The sequence below is a fragment of the Symphodus melops genome (genome assembly GCF_947650265.1).
Source record: "Symphodus melops genome assembly, chromosome: 6".
Classification (NCBI taxonomy): domain Eukaryota; kingdom Metazoa; phylum Chordata; class Actinopteri; order Labriformes; family Labridae; genus Symphodus; species Symphodus melops.
The window spans coordinates 21348182-21370359 of NC_136696.1; the positions used below are offsets into that span (position 1 = coordinate 21348182).

At 40.8% G+C, this 22178-nt stretch overlaps 1 protein-coding gene across 9 annotated transcripts in view; it reads left to right on the forward strand.

Moving 5' to 3' along the window:
- LOC306824939 (neuronal cell adhesion molecule-like) overlaps positions 1 to 18373 on the forward strand; it is a 72702-nt gene extending 54329 nt beyond the window's left edge. For 3 of the 9 annotated variants that reach the window (XM_079345357.1, XM_079345358.1, XM_079345365.1), the window contains 25 exons: positions 178 to 234; positions 1894 to 2005; positions 2107 to 2291; positions 2440 to 2574; positions 2954 to 3097; positions 3199 to 3310; positions 3393 to 3559; positions 3669 to 3816; positions 3963 to 4087; positions 4370 to 4399; positions 5035 to 5136; positions 5834 to 6031; positions 6256 to 6326; positions 6556 to 6781; positions 6928 to 7043; positions 7118 to 7322; positions 7728 to 7850; positions 8265 to 8441; positions 9352 to 9396; positions 9866 to 9925; positions 10180 to 10299; positions 11594 to 11749; positions 12395 to 12526; positions 12929 to 13007; positions 16236 to 18373. In XM_079345357.1, the coding sequence (XP_079201483.1) occupies positions 178 to 234; positions 1894 to 2005; positions 2107 to 2291; positions 2440 to 2574; positions 2954 to 3097; positions 3199 to 3310; positions 3393 to 3559; positions 3669 to 3816; positions 3963 to 4087; positions 4370 to 4399; positions 5035 to 5136; positions 5834 to 6031; positions 6256 to 6326; positions 6556 to 6781; positions 6928 to 7043; positions 7118 to 7322; positions 7728 to 7850; positions 8265 to 8441; positions 9352 to 9396; positions 9866 to 9925; positions 10180 to 10299; positions 11594 to 11749; positions 12395 to 12526; positions 12929 to 13007; positions 16236 to 16482 (3272 nt within the window). In that variant the 3' untranslated portion in view covers positions 16483 to 18373. The remainder of the gene's footprint in view (positions 1 to 177; positions 235 to 1893; positions 2006 to 2106; positions 2292 to 2439; positions 2575 to 2953; positions 3098 to 3198; positions 3311 to 3392; positions 3560 to 3668; positions 3817 to 3962; positions 4088 to 4369; positions 4400 to 5034; positions 5137 to 5833; positions 6032 to 6255; positions 6327 to 6555; positions 6782 to 6927; positions 7044 to 7117; positions 7323 to 7727; positions 7851 to 8264; positions 8442 to 9351; positions 9397 to 9865; positions 9926 to 10179; positions 10300 to 11593; positions 11750 to 12394; positions 12527 to 12928; positions 13008 to 16235) is intronic. The other 6 variants (XM_079345362.1, XM_079345359.1, XM_079345360.1 and 3 more) reach the window with 6 other exon arrangements.
- The last annotated feature ends 3805 nt before the right edge of the window (positions 18374 to 22178 follow it).

Genomic DNA, 22178 nt, shown 5'->3' on the forward strand with positions numbered 1-22178 from the left:
GCAGTCTGTCCTCACTACACTCTTATTACTATCATTCCTCATCTCTGACTTTGGATTCATTTAAAGTTTTGTTTTTGCACTTGTATTTCTACTCATATTCAGTTGATTTTAATTTCTCATGTGATGATTTTAACTCGTGGTGTGTTTGATTTCTTTTTTTTTTCTGTTGTGTTACAGTGGATGCAATCAATGACACAATGGCAGCTTTTTACAATGACACTGATTTATTTAGTGGTGAGTTTTGGCACCCCCTAGTGTTCATTCTACCCAACCTAGTGCTCCAGAGTCTGAACTTTCTACCCACTAACACTTCCCCTTAAATCCAGCAAACCCACAGACTCTGTACACTCTCACCAGGGTGAAGTCTAGCACCCTCTAGTGTTAACACCCCTACATAGACACTCAAACCCCGAGTTTTACCCATTTACACTAACCTTTAATCCAAGAATCATAGTTAGATCTTTCCACTCTCCTTCACTCCTGATCTATCCAATCAAAATCCTTTTAATATCTGATAACCTCCTCCTTTTAAACTGTAACAGCATGGGGATCTCTTTATCTGATGAGATGATTTTTGCGAATTGTGCAACACCTCTAAAGCTTTAAATGCAAGAATAAGCCTTAATTCAAAAGTTTGTTTAAGTATATTGAGAATGTAATCGTATTGACCATAAACTAGGATTTAGCTTACAGCAGTTCTTGACAGTTAAATTATGTAGGGATACATTGAGGTTAAAATTGATTGAGATTCAGATCCTGTTGTTGATTATTACGTTATTTTTCTTGTTATTCATTCATCCGTCTGGCTCGAGCACCAACATCAATCAACATTTTAAAATTTGAGTAAATATTGTTGAAGTCACTCCGACTTGCTTTACAATCTCTTCATGTCAACACAAAGTCAGTTGTAAACATGTTGAAAACTCTTTGGATTGAACCTTCTGTCACATCCAAGATCGTGTTTGGACAGAATAACTACGCGTTCAGCTCGCTTTTCAATCACAAGCTCAGTTAGAAGACATTTTGAGTCATCTCCAAACAAAAAACATAAATACTGTTTTATACAATGAAGTAAAACGCATCAGTTGTAAGAAAAGCATCAGATGAACTCTAATCTATATCATTAGGGCTATCATTCAGCTCTTGCAATTATTTTAGTGCGTTTAATGTCCTGAGCTGATGTGAGCTGACAGATGTGTATTGGCCACTGCTGTTCAAAGTTGAACAACAGGCCAATATCTGTAAATACTCCGAACAATGCTCAGCCTACTTCGATGCATCCCTATAATGTTTCAGAATTCCCTGCTGTGGTTGCCTAACCTCTGTCAAACAGAAACTTGCCATCATCTGCATCCTCATAATCAACTTGTTTTCCTCTCATTCACTTCATCTCCTTTAATCCCTGATTTCTTAGAATACTTGTTTTTACTCTTTGCTACAGTATATCAAACGCTGGCTCAATTAACACACCAGCTTCTCCTCATAAAGCCGTTCAAATGCCGGATCATGATGTTATCATTATGACTGTGATCGTAAACATTCAGTGATGATATTCATAATGCCTTTAGAAGACTTTATCTTCTTCTGTTTGCTTAAACAAAGCACAATTCATCTCTCTGATGATCCGTTCCATATTAGGTTCATTGTCTTAGAGAGCGATTCATTTAAAGAGCCGCAGAAAGCAGCAATAAAACAACAACATGACCATAATGTTTATCTCCAACCATTAAATATGAGAATTGTGGTTTAGTGCCCGAGCAGTTATTTATCGAGAGGTTTCATTAAACCACAGAGTATAACGAGAAAGCAGTCTGATTTTGAATGCCCTGTAAGAGGTGGTCGTGTTTTTTTGTGAATCTCTGCTTGTGTTCGTGTGTGTGTGTGTAACCGTAGACGACCCTGCGGATGAGAGGAAGCCAACCTTCCTCGTCCCATCTGGCCCCTCCAGCTCCAAAACCGTGCTGAGAGGACAGGTGCTGGAGATGGAGTGCATCGCCGAAGGACTGTAAGTGAAAGAGTCTGCCATTACTTCAGCTCCGAGCGCCTCGAGTGCCCACCTGCTCGAGTGTCATTGTCGCTCTTTGTCTCGTCTTCCTTTGAATCCAGGCCCACCCCGGATATCTCCTGGTCCAAAGTGAGCGGCGAGCTCCCCGCCAAGCGCACCTATTTCCTGCACTACCAGCGGACTCTTCGCATTGTGAACGTGTCGGAATCAGACGCTGGAGATTACCGCTGCACCGCCAGGAATAAGCTGGGCACTGTGCACCACAACATCCACGTCATGGTCAAAGGTGTGTCTGATATGAAACACACACACATTCCCATCACTCGGCCCTTCTGTCTGTCTCTTCACCCTCGCTCTGTCTCATAATTGATTTATGCACATATGCCAACAGGCCAGTGTGTTCAGTGATTAATTGTGCTCTGTTCTATTTTCAGCCGCTCCTTATTGGATCAGCGCACAGCCCAGAAACCTTGTTCTCGCACCGGGAGAGAACGGGGTGCTGACCTGCAGAGCCAGTGGCACGCCCAAGCCCTCCATCACCTGGGCCATGAACGGCATCCCCATAGAGAGTGAGTGCAGCCTGTTTCCTGTTACTGAAACTCCCTCTGCTACCAAAAAAAAAAAAAACGGTCTTTATGGCAGTACATGACTTTTTTTCTAATAAACAGAATATTTGAAAATTGGATTATTTGAAAATGCTTTTCTGAATTACAGATTAGTAAATACCTCTGGTCTGCATGGCATTTTGAAGTTTGGATTTGATAATCAATATTTTAATTTAATATTCAAAGTACAGCTGTGTTAACACAGAGCATTTCAGAATAAGATAATTAAATATAAAATAAATGACTACCTCCCATCAGTATGTTATTTATTACTACAGAAACATTTCTACAAGATGAATCCAGAATTCAAATAACCAGAGTAACATTTGTGACCCTTGATCAGATTCTCCAAAGGATCTGAGTAGAAAGGTGGAGGACGACACCATCATCTTCACTGATGTGCAGACGGGATCGAGCGCCGTCTACCAGTGTAACGTCTCCAATCCCTACGGCTACCTCCTCTCCAACGCCTTCATCAACGTGCTCTGTAAGTTCATTACCTTACCTTTTATGCAGAACACCGCTTTCCATTTACATTGATTTTCTAAGTGTAATAACACAGCATTAATGGCTGCTGTCTCCTGACAGCCGAGCCGCCCAGAGTGCTGACCCCAGCCAACAAAGTCTACCAGGTCATCAAAAATCACCGGGCCCTGATGGACTGCGCCTCCTTTGGGTCACCCATCCCTAAAATTACCTGGTGAGTTCATGAACTTAAACCAGGGGGGAACTTTTGTTTTATGTTTCTTTTAAAGCTCAAAGCGCCCCCCTTTCTGTCTCAGGTTCAAAGACAGCCGGTCGAGCACCCTGGATGGAGATCCGTACATCCTCCATGACAACGGGACTATCGAGATACACACAGCTCAAGCACACAATGCTGGAAAATACACCTGTGTGGCCAGGAACTCACTGGGGAAAGAAGAGAATCACATTATCCTAGAGGTCAAAGGTGAGAGTTCTCAGTGAAGATCCTGCAGGGCCAATGATGCATCCCATAAGTTGTATTCGCACGTCTGATTGCTCTCACATCGGACCAAACATTGTCTCTCTTCTACCAGAACCCACCAGGATACTGAAGCAGCCAGAGTACAAGGTGGTCCAGCGGGGCCGGTCTGCTGTGTTTCACTGTAAAGTCAAACACGACCCCTCATTGATCCCCACCATGACGTGGCTCAAAGACGATGGAGAGCTGCCTGATGATGAGAGGTCAGAGCTGTGCAGAGACGTCTCACCTTATCCCCACTTACATCTATGGAACCACTTTACTTTGAATTGCATCAAAGGTTTATAGCTGTTTTTTTTTTTTTTGTTTGACAGAGAAATGAAATAATGTATAAATGCTTTGTTCCCAGGTTTTATGTAGACTCGGACAGCCTCACCATCACTGAGGTGTCAGAGATCGACGCGGGCGTTTACACCTGCATCATGAACACGACTCTGGACCATGACTCAGCCAGTGCTGAGCTCACCGTCGTCGGTACGTTCAGCGTTTCCCCACCTTCAATTTCACTGACTCACAAATTATTAAAAGTCTTCCCAGAAAAGTGAATGTGTCCAATGACTCACAGATCAGATTTCCTCGCAGAGCTTCAAGGTTAATTGCCTGAGAGTTTACTTAGAGTGGGATTTAGTCAACGATCCTTTCGGCAGCATTAATATTTGACTGTTGCCTTCTCAGCAAGCCAGATAGACAGTTTGTCGTCTCATGGCTTTCTGACTACTTAACTCCCTTTCTTACTCCCACCCTCCTACCTGGCAGAGGCCACGCCGACACCAGCTGTCGTCACTGGTAACTGCAGAACACCTGAGCACCCAGCTGTGCTCTGCTGACATTGTGTCTGTTGTATGTTTTTGTTAAGTGACGCATGCTGTGGCCTTACTTTTGACAATCCGTGAGCTTTTTCAGTTTTTCTTCTCATGCTGATTCAACAGTATTTGTTTGATTGCCTTTTTTTTCTTTTTTAAATGCATTAAGTCAAACACATCCAACTATTGATGTAAAGGAACAATCCTGCAACGGCAAAGTGATTCTCACTCTTACTGAGATGCAAAGATAATTTGAAAAGCCGACATCTCACCGCTGATTCATATTTTCCTTATCACTTCTTTATTCAAAGCATGTGTTCCACTTTATCAGTACAATTTAAAAACATGAGCTTCAGTTTAGCCTCCCTTTGAGCTGGAGACTCTGTTTCATGCAGAGCGATTATGGAAGATGCTGACTTGGACATCAGTGATTTTTTTATGCACGATTCAGTGTCTGCATGTGTCTCGCATTATCCAAAGAATGAAGATAGACATGACGTTTTGTTTTTTTTCCCCTTGTTTGTGACCATGAAGCTTATCTTCCAGTGGCATGCACTCTTCATATCCTCTAGCTTTAACTGTGTGTTGATGTCGCTGCCTGTGCTGTATCTCCTCCAGAGCAACCCGACCCCCCTACTGACCTCGAGCTGACAGACCAGAAAAAGAGCAGTGTTCAGCTCACTTGGACCCCTGGGGATGAACATAACAGTCCAATCACAAGTATGGCTTTCATGTCTGTGTTTGGTTTTGTGAGGGTATCTGTGTGCGTTTGTTGCTCTTCTGTTTTGGATGTTGTCGTGTAAAAAAAGACACAGCGTTTTTATCGGGACACTTAAAAGATTTCCAACATGGAGTTTTTTATATCTTATCTAAAGGAAAGCTTGCATTCAAAACTTGAGGTGTGTCATTGAAAATAAGTATTTTTTTCTGATGTAAAGGGAGACAAACTGAAGAAACTTTAAAGTTGCATTATGGGAATTGTAGGTTAATGGGTGTTTTGTAAGTCTGCTCTAATTTTGAATTTTCTTTACAAACCGTTTCTAAAAAGCCTCCCAAAGAAAAGGGCATTCACGACATGTCTGTGATACCCCTTTAACTTTTTTCCTTTAGCCTATTTGTCCATCAATCAATGCTTAAACGGCATAAAAAATCCAATAATCCCTAAAAGCATCTCCACCATTTACTGCAGCAGAATCTGGTTGTCAATTTCTATCAGTATGCAAAGAATGATGCAAACACTCATACGCTCATGAACATTTTCTTGACGCCTCAAAGCATAGCCTGAGGAGCATAATGCATATTTTAGTTAAACTTGAGTTATCTCGAGTGCATTCCTTCTTTCACTCATACAACTACACTTTCAGTGAACACAGTATTCAGCTATGAACAGTAATTGTATTTTCTTCTCTTTGCACAGAATTTCTGATTCAGTATGAAGACTCACTGCACCACCGAGGTCACTGGCATAATCTAACCGAGGTTGCTGGAACCAGAACAACAGCTCACCTCAAACTGTCACCCTACGCCCACTATACCTTCAGAGTCCTTGGGCTTAATGCTGTGGGTTTAAGCCGCCCCAGTGTTCCCTCCAGGGTGTACAAGACAGACGCTGCAGGTACACACTCAGTAATTATGGCTTCAAAACTTAGATCAGAAAATGAAGGTGTCTTCAAAAATGTCCTTTCATGTCAATCTGGTTTGAATGTGAAATAATTGGTGTCAGATGGTAAGTGAAGCGTGCCTTGCTCAAGTGCACCTCTGTCGTGCTCAGGAAGTGAACTGGCACCTCTCCAATCACGAGACCAACTTCCCTTCTTTTTTTATTGTGTTTTTTTTCAGCTCCTGATGAGAACCCAACAGATGTACGTGGGTCTGGGACAGAACATGATAATCTTGTAATCTCATGGAAGGTAATAAAGTTTTATTTGACAAGCTGTTTCTAATATCCTGAAGCATCAAGTATTGTTTTGGGAAAATCATAAACATCAAATGTGTCCTGTGTTTTTTTTTTGCTCCATGGTATCTTTCGGTCCCTTCTTTATCTTTTTCCAAAACCACTAACGTAATGGCGCAAGTTCATTCTCTGACTGAAAAAACAAATGGAAAGATAAGTTACATTGGAAATGTTCTCTTCTGCAGCCGCTGACAGGCCTCCAGTCTAATGGTCCAGGGCTTCACTATCGAGTTATGTGGAGGCAGAAGGCGGTGAACAGCGACTGGAGCACAGCAAGTGTAGCTAACACCTCCAAGTTTGTTGTGTCTGGAACGCCCACGTTTGTTCCATACGAGCTAAAAGTTCAGGCTGTAAACGACCACGGAGCAGCCCCTGACCCTGCTATCGCCCATGGCTACTCGGGAGAGGACTGTGAGTTAAAGCCTAGACTACACTGACTCTGACAATGACCTTTGAGACCTTGAACATTGATTGTGGGAATGCCTATGTAAGTCTTCTTCTCTGTGTATTTATCTGTTGTTGCCTTCTTCAACGTTGTCCTCTTCTTCGTTGTCCAGTGCCAGTCGCAGCTCCAAGCAATGTGCATGTCATGGTGTTGAACAGCTCTCTGGCAGAGGTACACTGGGACCCTGTGCCCTCAAAGTTTATACGTGGACATCTCAAAGGATATAAGGTATGGTACAAGAGAGAGAGTAATATGCACACCAGCGCCACCAGCAGTAGTCTGTTAATAACTGTTTCTTGTAGGTGTACTATTGGAAAGAGCACAGCCTGCATAAACACAACCCCCACCATGTGGAGAAAGAGATCCTGACCTTCAGTGGGAACCACAGTCATGGCAAACTGCCTGGCTTACATCCCTACAGTCTCTACTCCTTCAATGTCAGGATCTACAACGGCAAGGGGGAGGGTCCACCCAGCCCCGACCAGCAGTTTGAGACTCCTGAAGGAGGTAGGACAAGGGAAATGTTCTTTTATTTTTAGCATTAGCAACAATTATTATAAAACATTAGAGGATAAAACAACTAAAGAAGTTAACTAAGCTACGACAATTCAAGTCGCAATCAGTCGATTTTCAGTGTCGGCACATTGGATGCTGTAGAGTTTTCCTAACCACACGTAAGGTTGAAGTGTGAGGTCATCCAAAGATGAGAGGTAAACTGTCCTCTGGTGTATTTGGACAGAAAGCTGTATGCCCAATTTAAGATCAACATCCAAATGAAGTGAGAGCAGGCAAAACATATTTCAAAACATGTTCTATTTAAAGAGCCTTCAGGTTGGCTTAAGGTAAAATACTCAGATCCTCTTTTGATCTGATATACTTGGTTAAGGCGTCATGATTTCTCCTGTTCTTTAGTGCCGGGGGCTCCGACTTCCCTCTCAGTCACCAACACAAACCTGGACTCTCTGACTCTCGAATGGAATCCTCCTCATGTCCACAATGGACGAATCACTGGCTACACCCTCAAATATCAGCCAGGTGAGTGTTTCTCCATCATACTGTATAGAAGCTGAGCTGTCAGACTTGTGAATGTCACCTTCCTTCATATATTTTTTTTATGTCTTCTCCTGTCCCGTTCAGTATGCGATCAGAACACAGAGGATAGAATAAAGTAGTTTTAAAGTATCTGAAGAAAGTTGTTTTTCTTTCATTACAACACAAATTAACAAATCAACTTTTGTCACTCCCGTCTTTTGTTCCTGAACCCCCCCCTGCCCCCCCCCCACCCCCCTCACCTCCAAATACTTTAATTTCCAACTTGTCATCATCAAATCTTCAACCCTACCCATGCCTCTATTCCTTCTAATACCTTTATGTAACTTACCTCCTGGTTCCACACTTCCTTCCCCATCTTAATTTTCTCATACCAACCATCATCCTCCACCCCTGTAGTCAATAACTCCAACGAGCTGGGCCCAGTGGAGGAGCTGGCCCTGTCCGCCAATGAGACCTCAGTCACTTTGTCCAACCTCAGGCACAGCACACGCTACAAGTTTTATTTGAATGCCAAAACAGTCAGGGGAGCAGGCCCCACCATTTCTCAGGAAACTGTGACCATCATGGACGAAGGTAAGTCAGCACACACGAGTAAATGTTTCTTCATCTGGGAGACTAGACGATCACTTCAGATGATTAATAGATTATTATCATTCAGGTAATGGGGGTTAGACATGTCGTTATTTGACAGAACATGTTTACAGTATGACATCTATGCCAATTCATTTCTGTCTTCACCTAGCTTGCTTTCATCAGGGTGGTTGATGAGTCGAGTTTTATAAACATTTGGTCTACATATAACATGTTTTCTTTGTTTTTTGGCTTTTTGTGTCACTTCCTCTTGTTTTATCCACATGACAGTAACGTCAAACGTTTGTTTTTTTTAAACAAAATAATAATGTAGTGTATTTGTGATCTTCAGTGGTCTAAAAAAAAGTTAATTCAAATTAACATTTAAACATTCACCAACCTGATTTTGGTAAACTATTGAGTTTAGTAAAACTACAGTGTTTTAAATGTGTATGGACTCAAACTGTTGCTTCACTGGTTGTAAATTGCATTGTGTGTCACCTCAAAGTGACGTGCTTAAAACAGTCAATACGATGTTTTCTGCACTAAGTGAAATAATTGTAAGAATCAAAAAATCTGCAAATGTTTTATTTAACATTCATTTAACCAGGAGAGCATCAGGACAAAACACACAATTGTATTATTTATTATATTACAATCTTTGACATTTTCTCCAGCACGATGTGCATTAGCTCTTCATTCACTTCCATTTTTTGTGTGAAACATGAGTGTGATCCAGTTGCATTGTTACGCGGGTTGACCCACACTTTTCTAAAACCTCTTACCAGTCGTCTGTTACATCACACAGCATGATCACATGAATGTCTCTATGGGGGGGGGGGGGGGGGGGGGGGGGTGTTATCCCAAAGTGACCACTGTCCTGTTATTTCTCTGTGTCCTTTCTCTCTACAAGCTCTAATATCACAGCTTGACGTAGATGTGGGCACCGGTGTCGGTGGTATCTACTCTGCTGCATGTTTTAAAGATATAACCACTGCTTTTAAAAAAAAAAAGAAAAACACTGCAAGCATGCAGTCCTCATCTTTAAGCAATTTCCCCTCGTCTCTATCAAGCTCTGCGGCCCAACACAATGCTCCGCTGAGTTCAAAGCTATGGAAGTTCAAAGCCACACAGATAAAGATACTGTGTGACGTTTGGCTTTTTAATGCCATGTGATAAAAGTAGATGAGTCTTTTCAAAGCTCTTGGCTGCTTTTTTTTCCCCTTCCCTTTTTTTTGTACGCTGCCTTTGGCTACTTTGACCCCGCTTCCCGCTGCATGGCGAGAGTTTGCCTGGCATGCCAATGAACTGTGTCCACTGTGTGTCACGACTTCAGTTGTGTCCGTGCTGTGTGTGTTTGTGTGTGTGTGTGTGTGTGTGTGTGTGTGTGTGTGGTGCCCTGTTTACCCTCTCCGTGTTGTTTACAGGAAACACCCAAACCTCTCATCCCATTGCACGGCCTCCTCCTCACCATCCCCACATCAATGGTACAAATACTGCTGTGATGATAGCACACTAAATGCCTGATTTGTTACATGATCGGCTTTGTGTTTTCCTTGCTGGTTGGCATAGTTTTTCTCATTTGTTTTGCTTTTCTGTAAAGCTAAGAGGGTCTAGATTCAGTGACACTAAGACGTTTAATTAGAATGTAATTCAATCAGAGGAATTGATTGCAAGTTATTGGATTGTCCTTTGCCCAACAGATCAATCTTGATGGTTGTCTTTTCTCTTGTGTGCTCAGCAATGCCCGCAAGTCCTTTCAGGAACGTGAACTCCTCGGTGGGAGAGGACGGGGCCCTGATCAGTTGGGAGTACTGGGGGCAGGAGAAAAACGTTTATGTAGAGTACAGATTACAGAACAGTAAGCAAAGCCACTCATTTTCGTCTATCACACGTAGGTGACAGGGGATCTCCTACAATATAATTAGCTTGTGCAGGTGAATAGAAATATTGGCAGTCATGTGGAAGCTGGGTCCTGCCAACATGGACCCAGATGTGAGAAACATGGCCGTCTGTGATTGAATTGCTGATTTCCCCGTCCTGTAATTGACTGGGGTTCCGTACATCTCCCTCGGTAATCATGATGTAAATTCTGCAAATAAACACCATACAAGCCGAACAAACATCCCTCGGATGCCAATTTGATTTAGACCGAAGTGCTCTCCATTGTTTCTATCCACCTGCAGCGTTGTGTGGCTCTCTCACACCTTCTTTTTAAAGGATTCAATTAGGGAATATCATAATTAGAGATCCCAGTCACTGAGAAAATGTTGTCATCAAAAACATAATCTTAGCCAAAGACATTTCATACTAATCTCATCGCAACCTGGAAGTCTACGGTGGCCTTGAGAGATCCACGCAGTGCGACTCAAGAAAACACAAACATACAAATAAACCAAACACAAAATGGTTCTTTCACCACCTTCAAAGGCAATGCCTGACTTATGAAGACCTGCCATGTTTATCAGCTTGTTGTACAATGTTAGCATGCTTACACTGCCTGTGTGAGGCTTCTCAGATTTTCATTAGCTGGTCTGGATGCCATGACCATACTGTACATATATAAAACCACATTTGCTCTCAAGGCAATAATGTGTCAAATGGAATAATAGATATAATATATAGATGCATATGGATATTATATGAATTATCAGACGCACAAGTATTGAGTTTCATAGCAGCCAATTGAACAAGTGCTGAGCTATATAGGAGTAAGAAGGATTCATTCTTCATTGGGTACTATAAATGTTCCCCGTTCATAGCCACACATTCAGTAAAAATTGACATATTTCAGTCAGGGTCTGACCAATACACTGATGTACCTAGCATGACTAGAAAATGCTGCAATTTGATAATACCACACAAAAGTACAATAAGATTTTATTTTGTTCCCGACCTCATGTTTGGTGTGTTTTGGCTTTCTCATCTTTCGTGGATTGAGCTTTCAGAGCCACCGTAAAGATTCCTTGATAGACTTTAATCTTTGAATATTCCCATAAATATCACAAATTGAAATTTGACGTAGACGTAAAGTGTCATCCCATAACACTAGATTACATTTTCAAGTCATGACTTCCTATCGTATCATGATGTCCCTGACCCAGTTGTGCCTCTTCCCTCAAACGCTCCTTTCTCCATGAACGTCCGTCCTGCAGGTGAAGAGGAGTGGCAGAAAGAGCTTGTGAACGGCTCTCAGAACGTTACGCTGAAGGGCTTAAAGGGGGGCCTCTCCTATAGGGTGCGTTTGGTGGTCAAAGATCACCACGACCAGCCGCTCCAGCAATCACAGGAGCTCTTGGTCAAGGTCCCAGGTGAGGCAGTTCCCTGGCGCTCTGGCCCGGCCTTGCCTTGCATTGAATCTCGTGTAGAATGTGTCATAGTTATGTGGCGTCGTGTCATTGTAATCCAGTTGAGCATGGGTTCAACAGATGTGTTGTGGTTGCTCCGTATGCCAGGCATGAACTGTAGTGATATAGAGACAGGGAGTAGCTGCTTGCATGATTGTGTGGTTGTAAAACAGAATACTTCAAGTCCGTCTTTAGATTTGGCTTTTAGAAAATCTTAGTGATATGATAGTCAACCTAATATCACCCTGAGTAACCCTGCGTGTAAAGTACGTGTTTGTATGTTGTCTGTGTGTTTCTCTGTGTGCACGTGTGAGAGGAGCATTGATTTCCTAAATTGTGTACTAATGTGCTATCAATAATGCATTCAATTCACCTCAAGCTTGAGCTAGCAGATTTCTAACTCGTCTAACTTGACAGTTGTCTTTCAGTAACAAAAAGCAAACGTGAGCCACTCATGAACTGAACTCTCTAACCAGCACATACTAAGACAATGACACTCATTGTGTGTTTCTTTCAGCACATCATTATGGACAAATGTTTCCCATGACTGCAGGGGAGAGATGATCCCGTCATAAATGTTGTGTAAATGTTCCTCTTTCCTCTCGCCAGCTGTGGCCAGCAGACAGGTGGACATCGCCACTCAGGGATGGTTCATTGGCCTCATGTGTGCCATCGCTCTGCTCATCCTGATCCTCCTCATTATCTGCTTCATCCAGAGGAATAAAGGAGGCAAATACCCCGGTGAGTAATATCAGCACAAACACCACCGAGGGCATTCTGTGAATACACTCCTAAAAGTCAGCACATAAATTAAAACCCACATGCTGTATGTATCAACATTAATCACGTTCACACAGGACCCATGAGTGTTGGCATGTTGGCTCTGAAAGTACAGATTGAAAGAAAGAAAAATGTTTTTCTTGAAAAGAACTTATTGACTAACTTGAGTTCAATACGAAACTTTTCTCACTACAGCATGTGTAACATTTATTTGGTAGGACTGAATAAATGACATTCAGATTTATATTCTGGTGTGTAGTTAGAAGAACATGAAACAACTTTCTAAAATTCCATTAAATATACATGTTCCACACTGGACCTTAGTTATGGACTAAATATCTTTCTCTTCTCTCCTCTGTCCAGTCAAAGAAAAAGAGGACGCGCACACAGACCCGGAGTTCCAGCCCATGAAAGATGATGACTGTACTTTTGGGGAATACAGGTGAGAGAAAGTGCTCCGGCCTCTGGAGTCCCCAGAGCCAATTTTTTTCCATCAACCCCTCCATGCTTTCTGCTCAGATCTGCTCTCTCTGGCTGGGCTTGAGTTCTGCACTCCCTCCCTCCTCTCAACCTTTTACAGCTGACCAATAACTGACGCAGGATCATCAATAACACAAATGCAACATAATAAGAAGGAGGAGTGCCCCTCATCCGGACTTTTTCCACGATGAAGCACAAGATTTTTTTTTTCTCTGGGTTCGGGGACATTCTGGATGCTACCTGTGATGGACTCTCACTGTGTGTGTACTTGATATGATATCTCAGTGTCATTTGAAAAGCTGGATTCTTCAGGTTCAGGGGATATGGGGGTTTAGATATGACTGTCAGGAAAATAACATATAAGCTAGTTTAATTTACAACACATCTTCAACCTTCCTTAAGCATCAAATCCTTTCAAAATAATAAGCTACTCATATACAGCCTGTGTACAGTATACATAGTATTGACACTTTGCCTAGTGTATTGCTACTGAACCACAACCCTCTTAGACCTGTTAATGACTGACATTACCATCATTGTTTATTTACACCATTTATCCAGCTATGCTTGTTAGCATCCTCTTTCTAGGCTGCTTCTCCAGTCGCTTGCAGATTTAAAAAAAAGAAAAAAGAAGCACTTTACTTCTGTATAGCTCACATTTTTTTTAAATTGATTTTTATAAGTCAATTTCTAAGATGTTTTTGCTTTTATATTTTATATTCCTTTTTGTAATATGTAAACATAAATATGCTCTATGGATTTTATTCTAAAACAAACTCATATTGATATATATCTATACATAATATGATGTGCATGGTGTGATGACCTGATATATGAACATTTGCTCTCAAGGCAATAATGTGTCAAATGGAATATTGTTCATATATAGAGATATACAATATATAGATGCATATGGATATTATATGAATTATCAGCATGTTTGACAGAAGCAATGATCATTGAACAAACGCTGGTTAATGCTGTTTTATTACAGGCCAGTAGCCATTCTTTATAGAGAAATGATTCTGAGAGGATAAGGCTGGTGACATTTTATTATTTTATTAAAGTCAACAAACAACAAATTCATCAAATAGACCATAAACGTCTTCAACAGTTTGTTAGTGGCATTCTGCTTCAAGCCAAAGACAGATGGCAAAAAAAAAACGTGTTTCTTTTTCTAATGGCAGACAATTTCCTTTGAATTAAAGTAACTCGGGTATTTATCAAGAATTTACCAATACACAAAGACGTGTGTATTGACAGCTGCAAGTTGGAGTTTAACTGGATTGGATTGACTTAAAGCTCCACTGAGCAGCGTTCAGTTATTGTTGATTTTGGCGCCCCACTGTGGACAAAGTGGTCTTATCTTTTTATCCTGTATGTGCTTAAGTAGTCTTATTTTAACCAAAAATATCTGTCCTGACCTTTAACAGTCAAATGTATCACTCGTGGAGAATCTTGGTCTAAAATGAAAATAAGAGGATGTATTGACAGACAAATATTATCACTTTCAGACAACTACCCTGCTGCAGCAGCAGCAGCTTTATGCCTTGATATAAATAACTAAATGGAACTAATCAGTCTTGTTGCTGGGGTTTGTTTTTGTGGGATCATGTTGAGGTTCAGTAGTTTGTTTCATAACCATTTAAAAGTCCTCACAAGAACTTAAATTACATTCGTTCTTTCTGATGTAATGAAACATAATGTTGGCCCGTATAACACTGTGGCCTTTTGATGTGTTTTAATTGTTTTGGAGGAAACAAAGAGTTCTATGGCATAGAGGAATCCTTTTTCTTCATGGACATGGAAAAAAAAAGAAAGAGTTTATCGTTTTTCCTCATAGTCCATCTTTAGTTTTGGTCTATTAGATGGATTATTGACAACAAGATAAATGTGGAATATCATCACAATTATACTTTAAAGCTCTGTTTTTTGTTGAGGTACAAGAGATCTATATTTACTGCAGGGAAGTCTCTAAAATGGAAATGGACTCACAGTAGACAATAAATCACAAGGCAAAGTGTGTAAGTATTATAGTGCCTTTGTGAAAGTATACTTTCTATCCATGCTGTTTCATTAAGCTCAGCTGGAATCTAACAGTATGTCAATAAAGGCGTCAGATATCTCGCCCGCTGTTGTTGTGTGACTTCCGAAGTACAGACTATAAGTCCAGACTCAACGTGTACAGTACATGGTGTATGTGCCTGTTAGTGTGACTGCTGGGTTGTGTGGGATCTCAGCTGGATCTCCTCATCTGATCGCAGAGTGTAGGTGTCAGTAAGGTAAGGGGGATGCTCTGTGAATCCAGCATGTGAAGAGGGTCAGCGGTTAGTTGAGTCACTGGGGAGAAAAAATGCTCACTGTGTAATCTTCCTTTTTTTTTCTGGTCACTGCTGTCATCAAGTTTAACATCTGGTCATAAAGCCTTCATCATGTACCGTACATATGGAAGTCTTTTCAGCCAGTAATCTGTGTTTGCACTGTGCTCATTTAATCCCTGAAAATGCTAATTTATTCTCTCCTATTTAAATCTAAAATTCAGCATTATGATGGCTTTGTGATCTTTTCTCATTGATGTTCAAATCATATTATGTGGAATGTTACTCGACTATCTGATATCCAAAGAAAAGTTTCTTTGCAGATGTTTTCATGCATTTTGCCGATCTGTGATTATTATCATGCTTGCTTTGGGGGATGTTTGGCTGAAACCTTGCTTTCCAAGTTTTATTCACATCATTGGCTTGGATTTTTCTGTTGTTCATCACAACCGCTGTCTTACGGGGGTGGCTTTTGTCAAACAACATTTACCACTTCATATTTGGTTTCGGGGGGAATTTGAACAGGGTATGGTTGCTTGAGCTTTATTCCCCTGTTGCCTGATGGAAACCAACTAATCATTCACAGCAGCCATTTTTTAGACATGGAGCAAGCCAAATTCTAATTTTCTCTCGTTCAATGGGCAGGAAACATTTACTGTTGCATATTAATGAAAACTGCTGAATTTACATCTTTAAAAACTAAACACTCAAAAAGAGATGATGACTTAATTTTTTTCAATCTGGAAATAACTTGGAGAGTTCTGTGGCTGTATTTGAGTGCTCCATCTAAAAAAAAAAGTGATCACTAATCTCCTTGTTGCATCTATCACACCATCTCACCTGTAACACCTGCATGTTATTTTCTCCTTCAGTGACAATGAGGACCATAAACCGTTAAAAGGGAGCCGCACGCCTTCTAATGGGACAGTTAAGAGAGACGACAGTGACGACAGTTTAGTTGACTACGGGGAAGGAGGAGACGGACAGTTCAACGAGGACGGCTCTTTTATCGGACAGTATAGTGGCAAAAGTGTCAGCAGGGAAACTGCTGAGGGCCACGAGAGCTCAGAGGCACCGTCCCCTATCAATGCCATGAACTCCTTGAACTCTTTTGTGTAGCCAATCGGTGCTCACAAGACATGTATCATGACTGCTCGATCCCTACATCCCAACACTGCTTGGCTTCATGATCACAGCTCCATCCCCAGTGCAACGCAACACACGAAATACCCACAATTCATCAACACATATATTCTTTATTTCTAAACCTTTTTTATTACAGTATATATAACAAGCGGCATTCAGGGAGGAAGTAGGAAGAAGCTCAACCTGATATATGTGCATGAAATACCTGATGTGACATAAATCCATATATTAATTAACATTTTGAAATTAACAATTGTGGCATTCTTACCACAGATTTCATATGGACTATGCAGTGCTTGTCTGAACTTTATTTGTTATGATCATATATCTACTATGTTCAAATAGTAATCATTGTCTTCAGTAAATACCTATTGCTCCATGTATTTCTTTCCAACCCAGAGGATTGAATCCGTATTTAATCATGCAATTCCTCAATGTATCCATTATGCATAGCATCTACAGTTCATAAGGCAGATCATGTATAGTGTGTTTATATATACAGTATATATATATATCAAGTGATCTATCTGCAAACTGAATATTTGGAGCAGAGCAACACAATATGCTTGAGAATGCTGCATCGATACATCCTCATCTGCTACACTCTGTTGAATGATCCAGCTGCACCCATGATGAAGGAAAATGCTGCATGGCTTGTTGTACAACCGTTATCACCTTTGCCCTGCATGTAACTTCCTCTTATTGAGCTTGACCTGAAGGCCAGTGGAGAGGGTGGTGTCGGGGTGGGGGGTGGCTGAGGATGTGACAGCTCATCTCAGTCCCCTTCGGTGCGTCTTGGGAAGGTAGTGCCTTTTTGAATCAATCCTAAAGTCTCTTCTCATCCGAGTTCAGTGACTGGAAGAGAGACAATAGTCAGACTGCAGATAATCCAAGGATGGATAAAACAATCCAGAGAAGAGGACTCTGTGGAGGGAGGAATAATTCATATACTCATGTCATCTTATTTTAATGAGACCTCCTAATTCCTTGAGACAGGACTGGTTTTGATTTCTGGAAGAAACTAAACACACCCCCAAAGGATCAAACTGTTTAAACTGTCTGCTGCAGTCATTATGTACAGTGTCTGATTGTATTTCTGCAGTGTGATTGTATGGGCATTAACGAATGCGGAGGTGTGTGAGCATATTTGTTTGTGTGTGCGTGTGTGTGAATGCTGTACATTAGCCTGTCCCTATTAAGCAAACTTTGTTCACTGATACTAACCACACTTGAGAAACCTTTGAATGGGATCAAGTTTTCTTTTTTCTTAACTTGCATCAAGTTTTTTTTTAAAGACATGTAGAATATCTGTTGAATTTGTACATACATTAATTGATTGTACAGGGACAAGCAGCTTATATGGAAGCATAAGAGGCAATATTGTGCATGATATGGTTTAACCTGTTGATAGGGCTGTATTAAATGTAGAGAAATTGTAGAGAATAAATCTATATAATCATTTTTTCTTGCTGTGCACAGTGTACATTGTACTGTAACTAACTGGAGAGGAAAATGCATTCTGTATAAAATTGAGTTGTCATTGTTTTTTGAATTGCTTGTTGGAGAGTTACATAACTTAGGTTGTGTGCACCAACTTATAGCGATAATACTATTTGATATAAAGGATATTATTCTGATTTGTATTGGTTTTACGTGGTCCCATTATACCGCCAAAATGATGCTCTTTCCTGACAATACTGCAAATGGTTTTGTATTTAAGAAACAGGTTTGTACTAACAGATTCTTTTTTTTGTCTCTATTTAAGTTTCTCCTTTTAGTGCAAGAATGAAATTGAAGCTTCTGGAAATATAATGTATGAATAAATATCTGCTTTCATCCCCGCTTTCTGACTCTTCACTTTAACTTACATTCCCCCCTTCTCAAAATGGGCTATGCTCTGAGTGACATTTGAATCATGCAAACCCTGCTATTCAGGATGTGAATGCTCCAAGCTACATTATATAAACCCAAATGTTTCATTACGTAACTAAAATTATACCACCTACAGACACAGGAAATGCCCTCTTTATGCATTTTTGTGCTTTATCTTTGTGTGTTCATGGGTGACGATGTATCCAGCGTCAATGATCCACACAAGTGTAGGCTCAATGTTCTTAAAATTAAAATACTTAGTCATACATTTTGGTGGCAGGGCCTGAAATGATATGGTACAAAACTGTAAAGAGTAATAAAAGAAAAGAGAAAAGCATGCAGAAGCATTTGTTATAGGATTTGTCTTGTGTAATGTTCTTGCTATATTTATATTTTTTAGATATATTTTTTTTGCTTTTTGTGTTACTTAGGAGACTCTTAATTTTTCATTTCTTAAATGGGTACATGGGAAGGTTAGACCTGTTACAAATGCACACATTACCATGTGAACAACACATGTATACCGACACCTTCAAATATACACTGAACAGTAACTCTCCACTGTACAGAAACTGAGGCCTGTGGATGGATTGATCCCTACACCTGCCTCAGTGGAGCAGCTATAGAAAGCCTTATGGAACAGTTGGCCCTCACTTGTGGCGCTTCCTCTTCAATTACAGTCATATTGTCAGGGTAATAGTGAGAAAGTGTCCCACCATCTGGTGCATTATCACACAGAAATGGTGTCAGGAAGCAGAAAAGTCTGGTAGCTAGTGTGTTGGAATTACTTTCTCTCCCTCTGGCAGGAACTCTTTGCCTTCTGTTCATTTAGGTACATTCATTTCTTTTCCCGGTTAAAGTTGTTTTGGGATTTTCACAGCATTGTTTACAGTTAATAACAGCAGTGATTAAAAGGGGATTGCTGCTCTGTATATTCAGGAATTATGGTTGTTTTTTTCTTTTCCAAACCGCAGTTAATTCTTATTTTCTAAAGGATGGGTGCATCATTGTGAGCTGCAGCTGTTTGGAAGAACATTAACGTCAGTTAATCTCCAAATGTTTTTTTTATTTTTTGATGAGGATGCCCCAATTTGTTTGTATTTGACAGGTTTTATTTTTGACTTTACTGCCACCTAGTGATGTGAGGTAACTGCACTTAATGCCGATACAAGCAACACGCTTTTAAACACTGAATACAATATTTCAAGCAGGGAAAATGACTGAACTGTACATGGAAAGTCTCCCTGATCAAAGAGACAAGAAAAAGATGTCATGTTGAAGGCACAGTTGGACCATGCTTTCAAATGTTGAATTAAGAGTGCACTACTCACCTTTAATCTTAGATGATATTCTGTAAACACACAAACTCAACACTCTGTTGACATCCCTGTCATCAGTCATAAAGGCTTTGTGTAGGAGGATTCGTTTTTTATTTCCATGGCAAGAGAATCACATTATTTGTCAGTCAATTGGTGATCATTGCCACCAAACAAGCAGCTGCCCCATTACCCCTCTGAACTCCACCCAACCCCTCCTTCCTCATGTCGCAGCCAGCCCTCTTCTCTCTTTCATCCTCTCATTCCTCATCCAATCCTCTGTGGATTCATTCTGTGTCGGCTGTTCGTCTGCCATAGCATCCATTAACCATTCCAACATCCTCTGCGTCCAGCTTCTTGATTTACGGCTGGGCAGAAAGCCTGGTTTGAATTGATCTATAGCTGGATTTATGTCGACCCCCAGTCTGCTCTCAATGGAGGGAGAATAACATTAACATGATCTCATTGTCCTGTTTTCAAACAACCTGGGAGCTTTGATGTGCATCATTTGCATCCCGGATTCTTAAGTGAAGAACGTGATTTTTTAACGTTGACGTACTTCACAATAAGGCGTTTTGCAAGAGAGGAATGAGAAAGACAGGTATTAGAAAAACACCATCACTTAGTTTTTGATATTTTGTAAGTGTGCTGAGCTGTAGGGCGTCTGTTCCTCTAATGTAAGTGCTGGAACCATTGTGTCTTTATGTAAATGTGCCCTTTTCTGATGCACTGGGAGCCGGGGAGGATAATTGTTTATGATTACTCTGTGACATTTCCATATGGCTGATGAACCATTTGCCAATATACACTCAAGCCAAGCTGTTTGAAGCCTGAATAGTAGGTTTGCTTAGGCCGAAATTGGAAATCCCTCCTGTACAAAGGATCCAAACGCTTCCAGTGAAAACAGTATCATTTCTTTAGCAGTGTTTCTAACAAACCCAGAACACAGAAGGGTCGGATGGGTTAAGCGATATCCCCCTCATAGTTCCCTTGTCCGTGATGGATAGTATAAAATGAGGGTGCTTTGTTCTATCGATCTGACACTCTCTTTCAACCCACTCCCCCCTTCTTTTTTTATCAAGATAGTGCAAGGATTATAACCCTATGCACACACTTATTCCTATCCCCCATTCACCCCTCAACATTTCCCATGGGTATTTGAATTGTGTGGGTGGGGGTTTACCTTTGCATGAGCCCCTGTGGAGATCATTGGGGGTAAATCATATTTACCCTCACCCTCCCTCCCCTCCCCACCTCCCCTTTGCTACGCAGATAGATGACAGCCACCTATTCTTTCCTCCAGACAGCAGGGTGTTTGCTGTTCCTCTTATCCACCCCAGAGACCGGCCTTGTAACAGTGTTATTCACCAGCAGGATCTGTGTCTATTTGCTCTGCCATGTTGTTAGAGGAACAAAAGTGTTTGTCTGAGATATGAATACACCAAGATCATGGATAACTACAAAAGGATATCCTTTTCGGGTCCTGTATTATGCAGCTTTTTTTTTTTTTTCAATATAATGACTTTTTTTTCCAGAGATACCAAATCTTTTCTTGGCTATTTTCTATGGACTGACATGTTTTTGTAATACTTCCCCCCAAGGCTTGAGATACTGTCTTTTTTGCATACTGACATCAGCTCCAATCTCAAAAGAAACTTCTTTGAACTGAGGCTGAACAATAACAGCCTTAAGGAACTAAACATCAAAACTCCACTTAATATAAAACTATAACCTTTCTGTAAAGTCAGTTTCGTCACATTCAAAAAAGACGCTTTTCATATTTCCCCCCCAAAATTCATCCACGGGTGCTAAGTCCTTCAATTTATTCTTCCGTGCTCTTTCTCAAGATTCCTGCATTATTTATAGGCCGCCGCCACTGCAGATTATTATTTGCGCTGTGGTGTTTACATCCAAGATTTAAATCTAATCCCAGGGGATTGAGATGGTCTCGTGTTTGGACTGACACATGGGGAACGCGTTGTAATTAGTGAGGTGTCCTTTTGATATCTGCCTGATGAAAAACAGGCCAACAGTTAAAATGCAGGCTGCAGTTACACACCAATTCTCATCTACCCCCTAGTGGTGCTCCGTCATGCAAACAGATTTATCTGCTCTTTTTTTACGTCTTCTGGCTCTGAAACTTGTGCACCAAATGTGGAACAAAACTCAGTTAACCACATTATCAACTATTAAGATTCACCACTCTAAAAAGTGGTTCATTGCTGCAAGTTCAAATCTTTTATGCATAGTCATTATAAGACAAAGTATTCAAGCCGTAGACTTGAATTTGAGATGTACTTCAGGTTTGTCCTGTTAAAAAAACATATTTGCAAGAATCAGGGTCAGGAACAATGACTTAAATATACATTACCACCGAGGTTGAAGGGTAACTCAGTCCTAAGGCCAGAATTAAGAAAATGGTCATTTCTGGGACTGCAGTCACACAACACTAAGGGCACGGAAGCAGACAGTCTTTTAAAT